Source organism: Coffea arabica, chromosome 3e (assembly GCF_036785885.1).
Source record: "Coffea arabica cultivar ET-39 chromosome 3e, Coffea Arabica ET-39 HiFi, whole genome shotgun sequence".
In the NCBI taxonomy this organism is placed as follows: domain Eukaryota; kingdom Viridiplantae; phylum Streptophyta; class Magnoliopsida; order Gentianales; family Rubiaceae; genus Coffea; species Coffea arabica.
This window is the reverse complement of record NC_092315.1, coordinates 15,558,044-15,581,129: the sequence shown is the minus strand read 5'-3', so window position 1 is coordinate 15,581,129 and position 23,086 is coordinate 15,558,044. Positions and strand designations below refer to the sequence as shown.

Sequence of the window (23,086 nt, the reverse complement as noted above, 5' to 3'; positions counted from 1 at the left end):
GCATTCATATGCACAAAATTAGGAGTGGATTATTTAATTGCATGAAAAATCTTAATATGTTAAGATTCTTAAGTTAATTTTATAGGGTCAGGGGAGGTAAATGTAATATTGAAAAATTTAAGAATACTAGGTGAAATTATTAGAAACCTCGAGGGAGGTCTCTGAAATTATCCCAAAAAGGAATTAAGAAAAGAAAAAGCCAAAAAAGGACATCAGTTATGACCCAAAAAAGGCGTAAGTTTTAATTAATTTGTTATTGTAACTTATTTGTTGTTAAGGGTATTATATTTGTACTAATTTTAGGGGAGAGTTGGGTTGGGTGGTAAAGTGGAAAGAATTACTCCCACTAAAATATATATATCTGTACTAATCTATATACAAAAATATACCTTGTTTTCTTATGTATTGAACACTACATTCCTAGTACTAGAAAATTTCATTGTTTTGATAGGTAAAACATGAAAATACAAAGCTTTTCATAGAAAAAATTAATATGAATACTTTTTATAATAAATAATTTAAAAGGTTTTTTTTTATTTTGTTATGCCCATAAGTATATAAAATATAGGTTGTGCACCCATTATAAAATTCAAACATTATCATTCACATTCTGAATTGTGTAACTTTTTACCTATCAAATTTAAACTTTTGCTGACAATTAGATATTCAATTTAAAATTATGTCATGTTTAGTTAAGCTATATAGGCGTCCTTTTTTTTTCCCAATTTTTCTTACAGCCAAATTTGTATTGGTATTATATTTTTCTCTTGTTTTTTTTGTCAATACTTTTATTTATTTTTTTCTTTTTATAAATGATCACATTTCAAATTGAAAATAAGAAAGACAAACTCATTTTCTCTTTCCTGAAAATTCATACTAGTTTATTTCTCTCGCATGTTCTTCTAGTGCAAGCATTTTTTATATGAGGAAGAGGGACAAATATAATTTTAGTCCCTAATGTATGGCATCTCAATTGTTTCAACCATAACAAGAATGTGGTTCCCAAAATTTTTTATTTTAGACAAATTTAAAACATCCAACAGTAAATCAAAATAAATAATTGTTAGAGTCAAATTTCCTTTTATCAAAAGTTTGACTTTGTATTCTTAGTTCTTAATGTTTGACGTTTTGATCAATGTAGTCCTTTAGGTTTCACATAATTATATTTAGTGTTCTAAAATGAAACAAAATGTGAATTGAATTAATTATGTGAAGTATGTAGTGGAACAAGAGGAGAATTTTGATTTTAATGTTTAATTTTTATTTGGTTCAAGGGCAGACTTCAAACCTTATCTTGGAGAAGAGGGAAAGTAGATAGTTTGAGAGTTGAACTAGAGATCTCACAGTCAACTAACTAATGTCTTTACCAGTTAAGTTAGTTTTTTGAGACTTTAACTTCTATTCTAATTATTAATAAACAAATTCTTGCATGACTTGTGGACATAATTTTGAAATGGTTATAGTTTGAAATTGTGATTAAAATAATTAGTGAGAATAAGTGCCAATGCTGAGAAGGCATTAGCCTAGTAATTACAGTTGAGTCATCAAGACTTAGAAGCATAATTATTAAAACTAGCACAATGAGTCATCGGTTCAATGGGTGGATTACTGGTTGAATCGGTGGATCACTAAATAATATTTATAAATATAAATAGTACAAAATAATAACTTTAGTATACATAAAAAAGTAGAATAATTTTTTAGATACTAATTGTTGTACTTAAAAAGATATATAATGAACATATAAATAAATATTAATAGAAGACTTAATTTCATTTTATTTTATTTATACAGAAATAAATTATGTAGTCAAACATAAACAAAATTATTTCACTTATATTCAAGGAAATAGCATAATTTTTTTCATAATTTTATTTTTTAAAAACAAAATAATTTTCTAACTACTCCAATATTGTCACATAATGATGATATTTTTAGTTTGAAAGTTAAAAGGTCTAATTATATAATAAAAAATAAACAAACTTAGAAGAGCATTTAGTTATAAAAAAAATATTAAGCAAGTGGTAAAATCTCGCGCACATTTAGAAAGAGATCCAATGTGCAAATTTTGTCAAAATCGTAGATGAATTAGTTGTGATTTTGTCATTTTACTCTCAAAATCTCTTTGTTTTTTGTAGGGAAAATGATGAAGCTCAATTGGAAATGAAATGGTGAACTAACAAAGTGAATGAGTAAAAGTTTGAGAAGTCACAACAATGTCAAAAAGCAGTGGTGCACCTCACCTCAAGGATGAAAAAAGAAAGGTTCAAAAAACAAAGGAAAGAAACCCTCGAGGGTTTCTCCGTGGATTCTGCAAGGAATTATGGGTAGAATATTCATTTCAAAGAAAAGTAGAGAATCAAATGCTCTGCATAATCCCTGAAAGAATCCTTTAAGAGATTGGTTATGGCTGCAAGTTACCAACTTGCATGATTTTTGTATCATTCTTCATTTTTGACAAGACAAAAAAGGGCAACTTGTACCAACTTTTGGGGCATCTAAGAGTTTCTTTTTTTGACTCTTAGCAAGAGAGAAACACATTATTGGAGGGACAGTTTAACTCTTGACAAGCAGTAAAACTTTTTCTTCTCTAGTTTATTTTAGTGCAGTTGTAGATCTAGTTTTTATTTCTTGAAGAACTTGAAGAGCTCTTGGTGTAACAATGTATTTTTGATGGCAATGAAGATGATGAAACTTCGAGATTTTGTTTCTTCACTCGAATGAGTGTTTCTTCCTCTTTACTTTCTTTGCTGTTTCATTAATGCTTAGTTACGTTAAAAAATGAGATTTATTGTTAAATCTATTATGTCTAATTAAATCTTCTTGTTCTAAAAATAGATGAAACTATTTGTGCCTTAATTATAATTGAATAAAGTTGATTATTACTGTATCTTGTACTTGCTAGTTCACCTATTGACAAATGTTCATTTTATCTAGTAGTTTGAGTATATTTTCGTTCATTTATAGTTAATTTCGAGCTCTTAAGAAAAAAATATCAATAATATTCTTACATATTCATTCATATTTATTACATAAAATTATTATATGGGTTAATACCATTTTGTCCCCCCAAACTTTGGACGATTACCCACTTCAGTCCCTAAACTTCAAAATGGGACACTTAAGTCCCTAAACTTATAAATACCTCCCATTTAAGGAAAATTGTTAACAAATCCTGAATGCCGTTGATGGTTGAAGTGTCCCATTTTATAAGGGTTTAGGGATTTAAGTGTCCCATTTTATAAGTTTAGGGACTTAAGTAGGAGGTATTTATAAGTTTAGGGACTTAAGTGTCCCATTTTGAAGTTTAGGGACTGAAGTGGGTAATAATCCAAAGTTTGGGGGGATAAAGTGAAATTAACCCTTATTATATTCTAAATGTTTGTTAGCAACTTTCTCTTTATACTATATTTTCTCTGCTTTCCTTCAAACTTCTCCTTCGTCAGTTTAACTTCTTCTACCTCTATTTGGTCTTCCTATCTACAATTTTTTTCGTTCACATGTTTCCTAGCTAGTGAATGTCTTATCTGCTAGAATTTCCTATTTGGAGTTTCTTCCCCCTAAATTCTTCTACTGAAAGTTTTTCTTCTTCTAAGACTTTCTTGTGTGGAGTATTTCTTTAATTATGTTAGTTTTCTTGTTAAATCTAAGATTTCTTAAATATGTTTTGCCAAATCTAAACTGTCTTGGGCTTGAAGCATTAATTCACAACATAGTAGCAATTTTTGGTGCATCATTTTTAAAAATTTCCATAACAGGCTTCTGCTGTCAGCTTGTGATAATCTAATCAATCCCTCCATTTGAATTAGGAACTCATTTCCATGTTTGTGCCTAACTCTCATTTTAAATATTGGATATTGCATATAATTTTTTGTAATCTCACACATTTCAAGCTGTAAATATAGTATATCCTTTCTCCAATCTCGATCTATTTTTGGATGGATATTGATTGAAAAATTGTATTTATCTAAACAAACATTTGAGTTTTCACAGTTTGTGCTGCAATAGTACTAATACTGTTCAATGCAAAATTTTCAATGATATAATGCAAATGCACCGAAAAGAAATTAATCGAGCAATATGTTCGGTAGCAAAATTTGTTTAAGAAAACTTTCTAAATAAACTTAGTGCTAAAAAGTTTAGAAGAAAATCTATAATCACAAGAATATAGTACATTTATACTATGGAATACTACTACGAATTCAAGAAAGTTTAATTAGTATGAAAATATGTGTCAAATTTCCTTCAAAGCTACAAAATAATCTGTACACGATTACCAAATAATTTTCCACTATTGCTATCTTCCACCGTGTGTCATGCATGTGGTTACTGATTATAGCCACCTCGGCCACCTGATCTATTTTTGTGGACATAACCAGTGAAAATTTGATACAAATTTTGTGGTAGACATCGAATTTCTTGTGTCTACGAAGAACAAAACGTTGATAAGAGAAATTTCCCTCAAAAGAAGTTCATTCGCTGTTCGAAATTGTGAGATAGGCTTGGCTGACAGATGTCCTTCTAGATTGTGGTGTATATTGAGATGTCCCATAGATAATCATGATAATATATGATGACATAAAGAAGTCACGAGGAGTAAAATAAAATGGAATGAAAAAAGTACCAAACTCTTAAATAAACCACATGATGTACCTAAAAATTGTCTCATCTATGTAACCATTCTCCCATACAAAGGATTAGGTTCATCTCCATTAATTAAATAGGATTTTCTTTCCATTACACATAAATAATTGTAATTATAATAGTATGTTTAAAAATTAAACTATCCATAATATATTTCTCCACTTGTTTAATGTATATATGAAAGTTAAAATTAAATTGATTAAATATTACCATTAGATCAAACTTTAAAGCTTTTATCCCAATTTTGACCTATCTTGTACAGTCCAAATATTTCGTGCAAATTTAATAACAAAACGTTCATAGATGAGTTTGGTTTTTAAGTATGTTGATCTACTTGTGGAAATAAAACTATTGACCTAATCAGATTAGTTTGTAAAAATTTATTTGTATAGAATGAACCCAGGACCTTCAACAGTCGTACTCGTACTAGGTTATCCTATATATATGACGTATTGACTTAATCATCCCCTCTGCAAAATGCACGTTTGTGGTTCTGATTTATTGGAATTTCTATGGTAAAAAGAGCTTAAAAAAAAAGTATAAGAAGAGAGCACCATTACTAGTCAAAGACATGATCATATTCCTTGCTCGTATTCCTTGTATCCCTTCTCCAATGGTTCTATGTTGCTACTAAACCCCAGAAAAAGCTACCACCATCCCCACCAAAGCTCCCAATTATTGGCAATCTTCACCAACTTGGCCTGTTTCCACACCGCTCCCTCCAATAATTGTCAATAAAATATGGTCTGCTCATGCTGCTTCATCTGGGAAGCAAGCCAGTGCTGGTTGCCTCGTCCTCTGATACTGCAGCTCGCCAGATCATGAAAACCCATGATTTATTCTTTGTGAACAGGCCTGAATCGAGCATCGCAGATAGACTTTTTCACGGAAGCAAGGACGTAGCTTTTTCGCCATATGGTGAGTATTGGAGACGAGTCTTGAGATTTGCACTTTGACGCATTGGACTTTTAGTCACTATTATCTTGGTCCTTATGTTTTGGCTCACTTTTAAACGTCAGCTCACATGTTATCTAAATTGTCATTAACCCAAAAAACTTATTTTATTTTTACCATTTTATATAGTACTATTACATGCCATAATATTTAAATATCTAAACTAACTTTAAATATCATTGATTTTTATTAAATTTAATCATTTTTTGTACTTACAACTACTGTATCATGAATTTTTACCATGTTTTGAATACTATTATTATCACTATATAGTTTCTCTATGATTTTGGTGTATTTATTTGTATTATAAAAATATTTATTTGAAATATTTATAATATATTTATCTATTCTTATCTATTAAAAATTTAAATTTTGTGGGGCCTACATCCCACGGGACTTTCACCCAAATAAAATGTTTTTCCAACGTCTTCGCCTTTTAAAACACTGATTTCAACATGTTGGAGAAGAAGAGACGTCACTCATGATCGAGAAGATCAGCCGAACTTGTTCTTCCTCAGCTGTAAACTCAAGTCACATGTTTTTAACTCTCACAAACGATATAATCTGCAGGGTTGCCTTGGGGAGGAAGTATAGTGAGGAAGAAAATGGGAGGAAATGTATGGAGTATCTGAGGGTATTTGTTGAGTCACTGGGTATTTTTGATGTAGGAAACTATATTTCTTGGCTTGCGTGGGTTAATCGCTTCAATGGTTTGGACTCTAAAGTGGAGAAATCAGTTAAACAGATCGATAGATTTCTTGAGGGTGTGATAGAAGAGCACATTAAAAAGGGGAAAGGTGAGGCTGAAAGTGACTGTACTACGGTGGCAAGATGCCAAGACTTTGTGGATAACTTGATTGAGATTAAAAAGGAAAACACGATGGGCTTTGCTCTTGACAGAGATGCTATGAAAGCTATTATCCTGGTAAAATTCTCTTCCCATCTCTTTACACTGGTAGTAAACCTTTGGGATTGAGGGAAGTATGATTGACGTTGGTATACACATATGGTCGTTTTATTTCCATTTTTTAAATTTGGTATACACTTATATCACTGAATTGGTATGCGCAAGTCATATTTATGTTAGCTATATTAGTATAAATCGAATTATGTAAGAAACCAACAACTGTACCACACCTACATCACAATCGAATCTGCCCCAAACCTTAAATCTTTTACCTGTCTTAATCACTCAAGTGTATTGAGTTCAGCCTTACCAGACCCCGACTTATAAAAGGCCAATTGACACCCCTAATCCTAAGACTCATATAACCTTCAAGAGTTTTGAAGGTTGTGAGTGTGGGTGTTAATTGAGTTTTGTCAGACAAGCTTTGACAAATCTGAGTTCAACTCATTTAAATATTCATATACATGTTTGAATCCAAGCTTAGCCTATTAAACCTGGCAGGCTATTTATTGGACTATGAGTATGGTTGCAAACGAATCGAGCCACTTGCGAATGATTTGAATCCGAGTTTGGTCAACATCGAACTAGAGTCGAGATCAAACTGAACAAGTCGAACTCAAACTCAAAAATACTAAATTCATTAGTTCACGAGTTGATTTGAGGTCGATTATATATATACATATATATATATATTATTTTAATAATAAAATTACATGTATATCCCTAATATTTTATTATTTATTAAGAAAAATAATTATTTTATTCATTTTTTAAAATAAAATAATTATTTTTTTAAGCCCGAGCTCGACTCGAATTTAGAGATTTTGGATTCAAATCTCCCTTCTCACTCTTCCTGTGTTTAAAGAAAATTAAAAAGAAAACAAAAAAAGCATGACTCCCGCGAGGTATAATCAGATTCATCTTGAAGTAGTCCAAGACGGCAGCAAAAATGACATAAGTTGGTAGCCGCTAAAGGTATTGGCTATCTAAACATTACGATATTTGAAGCTAATTTTTTTTATGCGTGATTAATTAACTATTGTAGTATGTAATTTTGGGTTCTGCAACTACATAAATAAACGAAATGATATAAAAATTACGCATGTTGTCTTTTATTCAACTTTGGGGGATAAAAACGCTTTTTTTTTTTGGGGGGGGGGGGTGGGCGGTGTGAAAGAGACATAGTCAAATAATTCCACATCCTTCTTCAATATAGTCCAAGACATTAGCAAAATTGGCATAAATCGTATTGCATTGGCTTTTGGCTATCTAAATAATAGACAAGAGAGATGATATAAACAATGACGCATTACTGTCTCTGTTTCAACTTTGGGCAAAAAGCCAAGTTCTTTCCTAATGATTTGTTGAAAGATATATAGCTACAGAATATTTTAGGACAAACTGGCGCAAGATGCTCTGTCATCATCTGAAAGCTACTTTTTGGCTTTTCGTGGTTGAATATTAGGTAAGCTTTCCAATCCAAATAAAGTTTCAATTGTGAATTTGGCATTGTTGTTTGTGTCTAATGCTCAATATCTAGATTAATTAACATCGGCACTTTAGGCGGTAGAATTACACATATAAAGTTTGACAGTTAAGTTCACTAATGCAATCAATAAAAGGTAATTTGGTTTTATATACTATTAGTTTTCATTACTTTTTAGATATTGTTATTGTCCCATTTTTTACAATCTCTAAGATGGTCATAATGGTTTGTCCATTCTATTTATGTTTATTAGGACTAATTTTCATAAATACTACAAGCAATACCTGCATTGTAGGTGTGGTAGTTATTAAGAATTTAAACTAATTACCAATAGAAGATAATAATAGATTCCTTAATGTACTAATTTAATCTACATAATAATTTTCTTTATAGAGAAGGCAAATACTAGAAGCTATTTACCCTTCATACTACAACATTGTTTTATGAAATAATCTTTATTGTACTAACAATGTATACACTATCCGGTCTACATATATAAAAACTAATCTTAATTTAAATTTGAAATTTAAATTTTACACAGGTCGCATAGATTCAAACTAGGTACTGTATTCATTGAATTTATATCGGTCGTTGATGGGATCAGGCACTAACAGTTGCACGAGTAACTATTTTAGGAGGTTGAATTCATAGGCACTAACAATTGCATGAGGATCTGTTTTAGAAGGTTGAATTCTAAGAGTTGTCTTCTTTAAAAAGGGGAAGGGGCAGTATAACCATTTCTAAACAGTATAATCCTTATACGGTATAAGAAGGAGTTAGGGTTTGAGTGCTGACTTTGTTTCCTTCTACTGGAGAAAGCAAAATATCCTTTTCTATTCTTTATTCTGAGACATTAGTTGCAGATAGTTGCATAAGTACTATTAAGCTCTCCTTAAATACTACTAAGTACTATTAAGAAGTTGGGTTTTCACTCATTGGTAGGAAATACTTCGTGTAGGGGTATCCCGTATTGTTGAATAGAGCACCCACTCTAGGCATATGGGCATTCCAGCCTGTTTTAGTAGAAGGGGGTGCTATTTCTTCTGCCTCTTCATGGATATATAGTGTTCGGCCATTAAACTGCAATTTCAATCAATTTACTTATTCATTCTCTGCATAACCATTACCTTAGTTACTCCTCCATGGTGAACGAATGGCTATGGTTGTTTCTCTCTTGTGCTTTCGTTAGGCTTCGTACATATCACGGGTTTCTAAGATCAAATTAACTTCTTTTGTGATGTTTGGGCATAGGTGTGGCTTCTCCTTATAATTGAGGTGAGTTCATTGATGATTTTATGAGTACAAAAGCTGTCCAAGTATTGATCCGATTGCTAGGATTCGAGTATGGTGAAATATCTTCCATTACTTTCATTTTAGTGAAGTCGAAGGGATCAATTTCTCAAATTCCTAGGGTTTTCAAGCTGACAATTTTGAAAACCAACTTCAAATCAAGGCTTTGAAGATATTGATGGGGAATCTGTGCCATAAACCTTAATTCATGAAGCAGATCACGGAGCAAATTCTTTATTGATTTGGCGTCATCTATTTCTCTTAGGGTGCGTTTGATAGAACTAAAATTTGAAATTTAAATCCATTAAGTTATTGAATTGTTAATATTAAATCAAATATATTTGAGTGTATATCACATTCAATGATAAGTGAATAACTTATCATTTATTTTTGGGAGCAAGTTTTGTAGAAAATTAAGTATCACTTAATTAATTTAGATGTTTAATTTTTTGTTATCAAATACGTCTGTATATATTAAGATCCGAATCCATTAAGTTTACAGTAAATTTTATATACACTATCACGGTTGGATGGATGATACATAAGAAATTCAAAATTTGCACATGTGTCATATATCTAATGGTGATAATGTATATATTGACAGTGCATATAAGATTAATCTTTAAGTTTAAGTGTTAAATTGAATTATCAAACAGGACCTTAATTTCTTAGTTATTTAGTTGATTGTGTTAAGAATAAATTGGGCCAACTTGCATGTAACTTGGAACCACATAGTTGTTGTTTTAATTGAGTTGGTTTGGGCCTTTTAGGTTAGTAAAATAATTTGGCCAGTTTAAAACTTAAGTTGGGACTTAATTAGTTAGTTCTTAGTTGGTTAATTAAGTAGTTAAGTCTTGGCCCATTTGGATTTGTACTTTGGCTATAAATTAGTTAGTTCTTGGTTGGTTAATCAAGTAGTTAAGTCTTGGCCCATTTGGATTTGTACGTTGGCTATGAATAGCCAAACTCTTTGCTTTGATTAATAGAGACAATAGAGAGAACGAATTTTCCAGCATTAAACATGTGTGTTTCCCTCTTGGCTTCTTTGTGAGCTATCCTTGAACACCTTAGAGTGGTTTTAAAATGCTTATTGACTTATCAATCAAGTAGTTATCTTGATTGTGGCGTAGTCTACTGATCAAATGTTCTTGAGCCATTTCTTGAGCATTTTGATTTTTGTTACCTAAATCTTGATATTGATTCTAGATCCTTGCGGATTGTGGTGCTACGAGTTATGTCTGATATTAGAGTTAGTTGAAGGTATCAAAGTTATATCCCATTTAGTTTTCTTGTTTGCATCTTTGTCGTTCTTATTCTAGGGTTTTGTGTTTTGAGTTAAAAAAAAGTTATTGTTCATTCGTGGTACTGTTCATCTGTGTTATTGTCCATCTCGAAAAAAAAATTCTGTTCAAAATGCTTCTTGGAAATCCAAAGTTCTTGCCTAGGGTTTCTTCGTGAGTCTTGTTGAATCTTGGATTGTGTGAGCTGTTCGCACTTGATACTTGAAACCCTAAACTTTGGTTTTTGAAGTTCTTGAAATTTTGGGGAAATCTTGGCTGTTCATGTTCGTTTCTTGAATCTTTCTTGAGTTTCTTGAATTTCTTGATTAAATTCCGGAAGTTCTTGAAGATCTTAATACAATCTTTAAGGTTTCTTGAATTCTTGTGCTCAAACTTTTCGAATCTTGAAATTCTTGAAACCTTGAAAATTTGGGGCTTGTCTTTTACTGGTTTCGTCACAAGGTTGGTGGCGTTCGTATCAAGTTTATTGCTCTTTTTTTTTTGGGTATTTTTTGGTTTACAAAGAATAGATTTACATATACGTCTGCAAATAATCTTGTAACTAGAATTCCACTATTTAATCTGAATTTAGTATGTGAGGCTGAATTTATTCTCTAAACCTAGCTTTATTGCATATATATTGAATAAGGTTAGTAATTTCATCATTGGACTCAGAATTTGTCAAATGCAGTTGCTTTGACGTGATTATATGAACACTAGGCTCTAATTGTGCTCTAAAATTAGTTATCTTCAGGCTTTTGATTGTGTCTCTTTCCTCATTACTTTTTGGGATTCAGGGTTCATCAATTGTGCATGTTTTGGGTTTCTGAGTTGGTTTTCCATTTTCACTTTTATGATTTTAAATGCAAAAAATGTTGGTTCCTACAAAATTTGTGATTCATTTATGTGATAAACTAATTTTGTTTCTATAATATATTGTTATTTCTTTCACAAAAAGTCGTAGTTTGAATGCTTTTCAATTAGTTGATTTGTCAAATAGGTTGAAAATATTCATCCTACTTTTTTCAGAATCGTTTGGCTTTCTCTTCTTTTGTTATGAATTTCTTTTAATTTGTTATTCAGCAAAAGGTTTGTTTTCTAATTTTTTTTTTTGCTTTGTGTTATTTGTTTGAAACGTTACAGAAGCTTGGTTGTTTGTAGTTGTTTACTTGTTCCTGATCGAAGAATTCCTGCAGGCACATAGAATCGATCGTAATAATAAATTACTTGGAGTATTTCAGGGTCAAACTCGCATGAACGAGTTAATTTTCTACTTTATTTATTCTAACAAAAATAAAAAAAAAGTTGAACTCAAAGTGTGTCTTAATCACTACTCAAAAATGATTCAAAAGAATCAAGGTAAACCTTTGAAAACATTCAAGAAAATTACAATAAACCAACAATAGTTGAATAATGATTAATTAAAAGTCTACTAACAAAAGTTCTAATGACATCTATTTATAGGCGAAAAACATCTGAAACCGAAAAGGAAAGAAATATCAAGAAAATGAGAAGACAGCAAAAAATCTTCTTGTTGGCCAATGCTGGATCCAACGCTAGATCAGAGGCTCTCCAAGCCAGAGCCGCGTCGGATTGAAGTGAAACAGCTTCAAAATCCTGCAATTCCAAACGATACTGGATGATCCATTCATAGTACAGTAGTTTTTTATTTTGGTGTGCATACGGATTCTTCTTGTCCAAATTTTGTTCTTGCAAGTCTTTTTGGTTCCTGGATGATGTTTCACAATTTAAAGTTTATTTCCACGCCTCTTTATTGCCTTACTCTATTTTTATTAATTTAATTAGGAATTCATCAAAACTGATTATAATGATTGGTTAGAATGTAATCCAATAGATCTAATACAAAGATAATGCGAAAGATTTTCTCAAGCCGCTACCAGTCAAAGAAAAAAGAGTGATTTTTTTTTTTCCATTTCCATGTTGTGTAAAAGATTAGGCAATAAAAATTTCATTCTATAATCAGGATAGAAATTGGAGCAAACTATACTACTAGAAAATTTGAGTGAAAATGAAAAAGATTGAGAAAAAAAAAAAAAGGAAAAGGGAAGCAACTTGGGTGAGGAGTCCTTGATTAAGGCCAAATTGAAGAATTAGTTTTGAGTTCAAATCTCTTCCTTCCTTCCTGCTTCTCAAGTTTCACCCTTTTTCTACTGAATTTTTTTTTTTTAAAAAAGCAACTTGAGTTTAAACATATGATAATGATGAATTTAGTACTTGGCATAGATTTAGACCACATTTGAGGTTGCGATACTTTTGGTTAAAAAAGCATTTTTATGTGATAAAAGTACTATTAAGGCATTTTGTAAACATTATCCCATAAAATTAGGAGTAGGGCTTTTGGTGTTAAAAGCACTTTTAGCAAAATATCAAAATTTGGTGCTTTTAGACTAGCTTTTGTGATATAAAAAATAAAATATTAAATTTAATCATTTTATCTTATATTATGAACTAAATAAAGAGATAAATACATTTAAAAATTTTTAAATTACACATTGTTTAATAGAATCAGTACTTATGGAACTATATTTCAAACAATATATTTAAAAGTACTTAAAAAATCGAAGGGGAAAAATCTAACAAAATCTACAAAAAAAATCTACAAAGAACATTTGATCATTAAGCAACTAAGGGAAAAAATCTACAAAAAAAAAAAAAGGAAAAATACTAAAGGAAGTAGAAGACAATAACAAGCAAGATTCTTATCAAATTTAAATATCTTGGAGAGGCTAGCTATCAATATTTTAACTATTTGCTTCTAGCTCCACTTGTTTTTTTGTCAATTATTCAAGCGTTCAACTGTGACGTTCTCTAGTATTGTGGACTGCCAGAACACCAATCTGGAAAGAAGAGGTTGCAGGTCCTGACTTCGCTTGCGTGCTATCTGTTTGTAGACTTGGTGGTGGGCGTGAGACGAGTCTTGGTCCTCGTTCCCACCGCAATCTATTTTGCAAAATGGATTTTTTATGGATCAAGTGAATAATTCATGCAAATCCATCAATTCAATTGGGTTGAAATCGTTGTCGATCTAAAGTCATTACCCTTTATACAAATCCATTTAAACTTGCTTTGTATGGACTCCATTTTGCCACATCTATCGTGCAATCTAAAGTCATTACCCTTTATACAAATCCATTTAAACTTGCTTTGTATGGATTCCATTTTGCCACATCTATCGTGCAGGATGACTTGTTAAGTTTTCACTCAAGTCATGCAATGATCCATAAATTGTGCATCTTGGCCTAAATAAAAAATTTGGTGGTTATCCATCACAATCTAAAATTAGAAGTTGAAGCACGAAACAAAAAATGTAAAGGGAGAAGCAATTAGAGAGCAATTAAGGTATCCAAAAGTGAAAACTGCAGCTTGATTGGATGGTGGATAATATCCTAGTAGGAATGCCGAGCTTATGTGAGGTGCTTCAATTGTTACAAATCTGTACTATATATAAAAGTGCTTTGAATGATTTATTGATGGGTGTTTTTTTTTTTTTTTTTTTTTTTACTTTTTTGATTTATCTAATATGCCTTTTAAGACAATTTTCCTACATATGCCCTCAATTTCCTGTTGAAATACTAATACCATCCACTTGGGAGTAGGATGCTATGTCTCTAACTATGTTAGACTTTGAGGCTAGTGGTTGTCATTTTGTAAATAGAAATGACTCAATTGCTGCAAATAATAACAAATCAGCCATCTAAGAAGAAAATAAGATATTTTGTAATAGAAATGACTCACACTATTTTGGTCTATATGCATACGAAAAGCATGTCAAATGAAGAACACAAGAAAGAGTTTAAGTATATGTGGAATTACAAAAGATACAAATAGAAAGCTCTAATAAAAATGAGCAGAAAAGTCACATTGATTATTTCGTGATTGAATTTGTGTGCATGCATGCTGTGATTCTTTTGAATATTCTTTTCCATTCTAGCCAAAGAAAAATAATAAAAAAAAAGTTTTGCATAGCAAATGAGTTGACTCTATATGATAATTTATGATATTTCACACCTACTTTTATGAGAAGAAAAGACTGCTTTTTCCATAACAACTTTGAAAGGCAAAGGCTGCTTTTTTTCCATAAGAACTTTCAAAAGAAAAGGTTGTTTTTTCCAGTAAGAACTTTCAAAATGTTTGAAGTAAAACAAACGAAAGCCAAAAAAATCCAACATGTCATACGAATCAAACGAACCTGATGTAATAAAGGTAAGAGTAAAATAAATGAAACAATTTGCTCACAAACCTCAATTGAAGAAAAATCTTTCCTCTTCAATTTTTGTTCTAAGTACATAACAATCATCCCACAAGGTTATCAATTATGGCATAGCTTTTAGTATAATTGTATTTGATTACTATGACCAAAGAAAGAGCTAGACAATAACTATTGTCATTTCATAGTTATACTCATATGACAATTAGAATTGAGCACTCATTCTCATACAACAAAAAGCATGGTCGTGAACGTGAGCACTCATTCTTTTTAGTTATTCCTTTCTATATAATGGTTAGAAAACATTTTTAATCTTAAACTCACTTTCAATCTGTTTTGTAAAACCTGACTTCGTAACAAGAAGATTCTGACAGCCTCCAGTCCATATACGGTGCCCCCTAATTACAACAAAAAAATTTCTGATAGCCCTGACCATCTAGATGAATTGGACTTGGAATTTTCTATTCAATGTGAACGAATGGCTGTGGTTGTTTCTCTCTTGTGCTTTTGTTAGGCTTCGTATATATCACGGGTTTCTAAGATCAAATTAACTTCTTTTGTGATGTTTGGGCGCAGGTGTGGCTTCTCTTTATAATTGAGGTGTGTTCATTGATGATTTTATGAGCACAAAAGCTGTCCAAGTGTTGATCCGATTGCTAGGATTCGAGTATGGTGAAATGTCTTCCATTACTTTCATTTTAGTGAAGTCAAAGGGATCAATTTCTCAAATTCTCAGGGTTTTCAAGCTGACGATTTTGCAAACCAAGCTTCAAATCAAGGCTTTGAAGATATTGATGGGGAATCTGCGCCACAAACCTTAATTCATGAAGCAGATCAAGGAGCAGATTCTTTACTGATTTGGCGTCGTCTATTTCTCTTAGGGTGCGTTTGATGAAACTAAAATTTGAAATTTGAATCCATTAAGTTATTGAATTGTTAAGTATTAAATCAAATATATTTGAATGTATATCACATTCAGTGATAAGTGAATAGCTTATCACTTATTTTCGAGAGCAAGTTTTGTCTAGAAAATTCAGTATCACTTAATTAATTTAGATGTTTAATTTTTTGTTATCAAATACATCTGAACATATTAAGATCCGAATCCATTAATTTTAGAGTAAATTTTATATGCACTTTCAGTGTATACACTATCATGATTGGATGGATGACTCATAAGCAAATTTTGAATTTCAAATTCAAAATTTGCACGTGTGTCGTATATCTAATGGTGATAGTGTATATAAGATTAATTTTTAAGTTTAAGTGTTGAATTGTGTTATCAAATAGGACCTTAATTTGTGTTAAGAATAAATTGGGCCAACTTGCGTGTAACTTGCAACCACATAGTTGTTGTTTTAATTGAGTTGTTTTGGGCCTTTGAGGTTAGTAAAATAATTTGGCCAGTTTAAAACTTAAGTTGGGCCTTAATTAGTTAGTTCTTAGTTGGTTAATTAAGTAGTTAAGTCTTGGCCCATTTGGATTTGTACTTCGGCTATACATAGCCGAACTCTTTGCTTTGATTAATAAAGACAATATCGAGAGAACGAATTTTCCAGCATTATGATAAGTGACTAATTTACGTAATAATTGTATGATATTTTATATTATTTTTAGTCACTTTAGTTATATTATTGGAAGAAAATGAATCATTTTGGCTATAATTGGTGAAAAATGCTTTTATTTATTTTAATTCCTAAAATGTATTGAGTTGATTGCAAAATCATGATTATAGACTATATTCTCATTCCCACCGTTAAATACCAAATACCATACATTATTTTCCTCCCATACAGAAATACCCTACCATATTTACATATCTACATCTATATAAATTCTTGAAGGGTTTCTTGGTGACAGCCTTTCTAGAAGTCCAAAATCTCAATTCCTTTTTTGTAGATCTTTTATTTATTTTAATTCCTAAAATGTAATGAGTTGATTGCAAAATCATGATTATAGACTATATTCTCATTCCCACCGTTAAATACCAAATACCATACATTATTTTCCTCCCATACAGAAATACCCTACCATATTTACATATCTACATCTATATAAATTCTTGAAGGGTTTCTTAGTGACAGCCTTTCTAGAAGTCCAAAATCTCAATTCCTTTTTTGTAGATCTTTTATTTATTTTAATTCCTAAAATGTAATGAGTTGATTGCAAAAACATGATTTTAGACTATATTCTCATCATTTCAAAATTTAAATTATTTCAAATCTTAACAACTTGATGATACACAGACTTTAAAATTTGAGAGGAAAAAGAAATTTTCTGATCCACATATATTTTTGGTTATGTATTTACCCTAATTTAAAATTACTATTACTATTGTGAATTCATTTTTCTTTATCTCCAAGATCCATTTTGATTTCTACTCTATATAAATTGCAGAATTTTTAGTTAGAAGCCTTGTTAAACCTCCAAAATCTCAATTCCTCTTTCGTAGATCTTGTATTTATTTTTAATTCCTAAAATGCAACGTCAATTCCTTTTTTTTTTTATCAATATATTCTTATCATATATGTCTAATTAAAAGAGCTACATAAGATATCTTCTGTAGAATTGAGCACTCATTCGCATACAACAAAAAACATTCGCATGAACGTGAGCACTCATTCTTTTTAGTTATTCCTTTCTATGTAATGGGTAGAAAACATTTTTAATCTTAAACTCACTTTCAATCTGTTTTGTAAAACCTGACTTCGTAAAAAGAATATTCTGACAGCCTCCAGTCCATATACGGTGCACCCTAATTATAACAAAAAAAATTCTGATAGCCATCTAGATGAATTGGACTTGGAATTTTCTATTCAACGTTCAACTGTCTGGAGTTAAGTTTCAATTGAATCCCAGATAATAGCCAAAAATTTAGGCAGCAATTTAAGCCAAATCAGTTAGGGCAAATGAGATATTTTACTCAAGGGAAGTTCATTCGCAATTCGAAAGTTAGGCACATGTAGATTGTGACGTATTCAAAAGTCAAACCATGACGATGTATTGAAATTTCACGTAGATATTCATAAGTACATAAAAAAGTCATGAGGAGCAAGATAAAATGGTATGAAAAAGACTATCAAACTCTTAAATAAACCACATGATCTACCTAAAAATTTTCCTATCTATGAAACCTTTCTCACATACAAAGAATTAAGCTCCTCTCCATTAACTGAAAAGGATTATAATGTATATACAAAAATAAAAATTAAATTGATTAAATTTTACCATTAGATTAAACTTTAAAACTTTTATCGTAATTTTGACCTATTTTGTGCTGTCCAAATATTTTGTTCAAATTTAATGACATAGATAAGTTTGATTTTTAATTGCGTTGATCTACTTGTGAAAATAAAACTATTCGCATAAACATATTACTTTGTAAAAATTTATTTGTATAGATATAAATATATAGAAGATTCCAATATCACTGCTCAAAAATTGAACGACCCTAGGACCTTCCATGGTCGTACTCGTACAACAGTGCCCTAAATGATGTATTGACTCAATCACCCCCTCTGGTCCCGATTTATTGGATTTTCCATGGTAAGAGCGCGTGAAAAACTAGTATAAAAAGAGAACACCATCACAGCCAAATGCATGCTCATATACGACATGGCTTTGATCAATCTTGATCTTTCATTTTTCTCAATTTTTTCCTTGCTCATATTCCTTCTATCCCTTCTCAAATGGTTCTATGCTGCTTCTAAACCCCAGAAAAAGTTACCACCATCTCCACCAAAGCTCCCAATTATTGGCAATCTTCACCAGCTTGGCCAGTTTCCACATCGCTCCCTCCAATCACTGTCAAGAAAATATGGTCCACTCGTGCTGCTTGAACTGGGAAGCAAGCCAATGCTGGTTGTCTCTTCCTCTGATGCAGCTTGCCAGATCTTGAAAACCCATGATTTATCCTTTGCAAGCAGGCCTAAATCGAGCATCCCAGATAAACTCTTTTACGGAAGCAAGGACATAGCTTTTGCGCCATATGGCGAGTATTGGAGACAACTAAAAAGCATTTCTATGCTTCATCTTTTGAGTAACAAAAGGATTCAGTCTTTTCAACATGTCAGAGAAGAAGAGACGTCACTCATGATCGAGAAGATCAGCCGAATGTGTTCTTCCACAGCTGTAAACTTAAGTGACATGTTTTTAATTCTCACAAATGATATAATCTGTAGGGTTGCCTTGGGGAGGAAGTATAGTGAGGAAGAAAATGGGAGGAAAAGTATGGAGAATTTGAAGGTGTTTGGTGAGTTACTGGGTATTTTTGATGTAGGAAACTATATTCCTTCGCTTGCATGGGTTAATCGCTTCAATGGCTTGGATTCTAAAGTGAAGAAAACGGTTAAACAGATTGATGGATTTCTGGAGGGTGTGATAGAAGAGCACATGAATAAGAGGAAAGGAAAGGCTGAAAGCGACTCTACTACTGAGGAAAGATGCCAAGACTTTGTAGATATCTTGATTGAGATTAATGAGGAAAAGACTATGGGCTTTGCTCTTGAGCGAGATGCCATGAAAGCTATCATCCTGGTAAATTTCTCTCTACATCTCTTTGCATTGGTAATAAATCTTTGGGACTGAGGCAAGTATGGTTGATTTTGGTGTGGTTGCATACGGTCATTTTATTCTTATTTTTTAAATTTGGTATATACTTATATCAGTAAATTAGAGTACGCAAGTGATATTTATATAAGTTATATTAGCATAAATCAAATTATGTAAGAAATCAATAGTCGTACAACATATAAATCACAACCGAACTTGCATCAAATTCTAAATTTTTTACCAGTTTTAACCACTCAAACATATAAATATTCAGGTTTGTTGAGTTAAGCCTTATGAAGCCTGGATTGATGAGTGAATGGAGTAATAATTGGGTTTTGTCAATCGAGATTTGACAAACCTAAACTCAACCCATTTAAATATTCATATATACGTTAGAACTATAAAAGCTCACAAACCTTAGGCTCTTTATTGGACTATGAGCCAGCCCAAGCTAGCTTATATTTATTGATTTTAAAATCATTCCATTGATAAAGTTTGATTACTACATGGTTTTGAATAAAGTTGGATTGGTACACAATAGAAATAAAGGCTTATTGCCATTGTATAATCGAAACATGTTCTAATGCAACACTTTCTTTGATTCCATTATTTAGGATGTCTTTGGTGCTGGATCTGATACAACACATTCAGTTATGGATTGGGGAATGTCAGAACTTCTAAAGAACCCCAAAGTCTTGCATAAATTGCAGGCTGAGGTAAGAGATGTGACTCAAGGAAAACCAGAAATAACTCGAGCTGATATGGAGAAAATGCGGTACTTAAAAGCAGTGATTAAAGAAACTATGCGACTTCATACTCCAGTTCCATTACTGGGTCCTAAAGAATCGAATCAAGACGTCAAAATAATGGGGTATGATGTACCAAAGAACACGCAGGTACTTGTGAATGCTTGGGCAATTGCAAGAGATCCATTGTTGTGGGAGAACCCTGAAGAATTTCGACCTGAGAGGTTTTTGGGTTCGAGTGTAGATTTTCATGGTTTGAACTTTGAGTTAATTCCGTTTGGTGCCGGACGAAGAGTTTGCCCGGGTATTAACTTCGCCATGTCAGTAACTGAACTTGCATTGGCAAAACTGGTCAACAAATTTAACTTTACATCACCCGATGGAATCAATCCAAACGAGTTGGACATGACCGAATCATTTGGTATCACAGTCCACAGAAAATTTCCTCTGCATGCCATTGCCACACCATATTCTTGCTAATGTCTTTGTTTATGATGTTTCAGCTTTACTTTGTTTCATTTCTAGTGAAGTTCTTGCAAGTAACTTATAGACTATAGTGATGGGTTATTGTATACTATGTCCTAAGGATACGGAAGAAGGGGTGGGTTTGGCGTTATCTTGTTTGCACGATGTAACTATAGCTAATAATGCTAGTTAAGTTATATACAATTCACTCTGATAATGTTGGAATTTCATAGTAGTTTAGTCCCTCTTTTTGGTGTGCTTATCATGGGGGTTTTTTTTTTTTTTTGAATGGCAGCCCAAAAATTTTATTAGAAACAAACCAAATAAGAGGGGGACATCAACCTTACCTCATATAGTACATGATAAACCTCACATAGTACATGATAAAATGACCAATTAAGAACATTGACAAGCAATCCTACATCTAAGAAAAGACGGAAAAGCTAACTTGTCCAATCTATACTCTCTCCTCGGAGAGCAGATCCTCTGTCCAATTTTTTGTGTCCAATTTCCTGTCCAATGTGAAACTACGTAGTTTCACTTATTACATCTGCTGATGTGGCAACTAAAAATAGGTGACTGTTTGACTGCCTTATACTTCTTTTTCTTTCTTCTTTTTTGGATTTCCTTTGTTTACACAACTTTGTTACAATTCCTAAAATCCTATTGCTACTGTTATAATTCCCAAAACCTGTTGCCACCATTTTTTGCCTAGAAGACAGAAGGAAGTTCTTCAACAAAGCAATTTTTAACAAGGAAGAAATGGAATGCATTTGGACATTGAAACACTCACGGTGAGAATTTTTAGATGCACTCAAAGTTCATCCCCCATCATACACTAAAGATTGATGTTATCGAACAAACTTCGGTTTCATGTAGTGGTGACGTTGGCAACAAGAAATATGTAGTGGTTTTGCTTTGGAGGAATTCACGGTGAATGAAAATTATTTGACAGGCCGTTAGAAGGAAAAAGAAGTATAAGGCAGCCAAACAGCCACCTATTTTTAGTTGCCACATCAGCAGATGTAATAAGTGAAATTACGTAGTTTCACATTGGACAGGAAATTGGACACAAAAAATTGGACAGAGGATCTGCTCTCCCTCGGCATCATCGGTAAATCAGCTACTCATTCATACAAACAAACCCCGGTTTCTAAAATAGGATAACCTTCGTTCAACAACAAATCTGCCACCTTATTAGCCTTCCTATAACAATGCTGGAGTGGAGTTGGAAACCATCTCTAGGCAACTCAAAAACCTGCTCCACCTCACTACAAATAGACCACGGGCATCGATAATAATCCTTCAAAATCCGTACTAATACCATTGAATCTGAGTCAACAATAACCTGCATAAATCCCCTTTGAACACACAATTTCATCCCTAATAATAAAGCTTTAGCTTCTGCCTATATTCTAGTACCCTTACCAAAGAAAGAGGAGAAGGCAAAATGTAAGCGCCCCATCGAATCCCGGAGTATCCCCATCCACCGCACATACTTGGATTTCCTTTCGAGCATCCGTCAATATTGAGTTACAATACTCCCCTCTGCGGGGATTGCCAAAAAAAAATCCTGACATTAAAACTTTGCCAATCGTTGCTCAACTAGTTCCAAAAAATGATGCCAAGACATAATATTGTGAAATTCCCTAAACTTAATCCAATACACAAACCTCAAATCACTAAAGATAGCTTGACACACCGAATGAAAATTCACAAAAACTCCTTGGTAGAAAGCTATATTCCTTGCCTTCCATAAATTCCAGCAGACAAAAATAGGCAAAAGACGAAAGATAAACTTTAATCTTTCGGACTTAGCTGGTTTATACAACCAATTAGCCAAGACCACACGCAAATGATCTCCAGCATAACGAATTCCACAAGACGATCCAACAAACTTCAAAACGGCCATCGCCAACTCCCCTTCCAAAATCAAATGTTTTACCGTTTCAGCTTGAGAGTCCATGCAGCAAAAACATTTGGACAGCATATGAAACTGAAACTTAGTCAGCACATCATCCAAAGGTAACCTACCCCTGAACAATCACAACATAAAAAATGAAATTTTCAATGGCACCTGCATATGCCAACATTGTTTAGACATGAATGAAGAATCCCTAGGACCCCATATCTCCTGGAAAGTAGAGAATAAAGAGAACCTACCCGATGTAGATAAAACCCAAGTCATGGCATCTGGAACATCCCTAGAAGGAACAACCATACCCACAATTCCTTGAACAACCTCCACTGGCAGCAGTTGACCCAACAAGATTATATTCCACTCACCATTGTCAATAACATCTTTGGAAGACAGATTTCCTTGCACCTTTAGGAAATCATATATTTACTGTTCTTATATAGTGATATAAATTTACCATTCTTATAGCAATGCATTGATCCAAGTTATCATTGGCGTCAGCCTAGTGATTAGGGGAATGCTCTTGAATTCTCTTCACTATCAGATTCAAGATTTAAATTTTGTGCGTAACAATTGAGATTGAAAGGGCATGGGAAGGAGTAGGAAGGTATTTAAAA

At 32.4% G+C, this 23,086-nt stretch overlaps 2 protein-coding genes across 5 annotated transcripts; both read left to right on the top strand.

Moving 5' to 3' along the window:
• Positions 1–5,145: 5,145 nt before the first annotated feature.
• On the top strand, positions 5,146–15,821 carry LOC113737052 (norfluorocurarine oxidase-like). Of its 4 annotated transcripts, none has more exons than XR_011812673.1 (3): positions 5,146–5,562; positions 6,169–6,523; positions 12,026–12,343. XR_011812673.1 is itself a non-coding variant. In XM_072044707.1 (3 exons), exons 1-3 carry the CDS (start codon positions 5,397–5,399, stop codon positions 15,411–15,413), a joined length of 471 nt encoding a protein of 156 aa, XP_071900808.1. In that variant the 5' UTR covers positions 5,146–5,396; the 3' UTR covers positions 15,414–15,821. The 4 variants fall into 4 exon arrangements, 3 of the variants coding, with proteins under 3 accessions (XP_071900808.1, XP_027120106.1, XP_071900807.1); XM_072044707.1 differs by lacking the exon at positions 12,026–12,343 and adding an exon at positions 15,366–15,821 and having other exon boundaries at positions 6,267–6,523; XM_027264305.2 differs by having other exon boundaries at positions 6,267–6,523.
• Positions 15,822–18,386: 2,565 nt separating this feature from the next.
• LOC113736587 (norfluorocurarine oxidase-like) lies at positions 18,387–20,781 on the top strand. The gene is made up of 2 exons (XM_027263638.2): positions 18,387–19,325; positions 19,955–20,781. Exons 1-2 carry the CDS (start codon positions 18,390–18,392, stop codon positions 20,564–20,566), a joined length of 1,548 nt encoding a protein of 515 aa, XP_027119439.1. The 5' UTR covers positions 18,387–18,389; the 3' UTR covers positions 20,567–20,781.
• Positions 20,782–23,086: the final 2,305 nt, after the last annotated feature.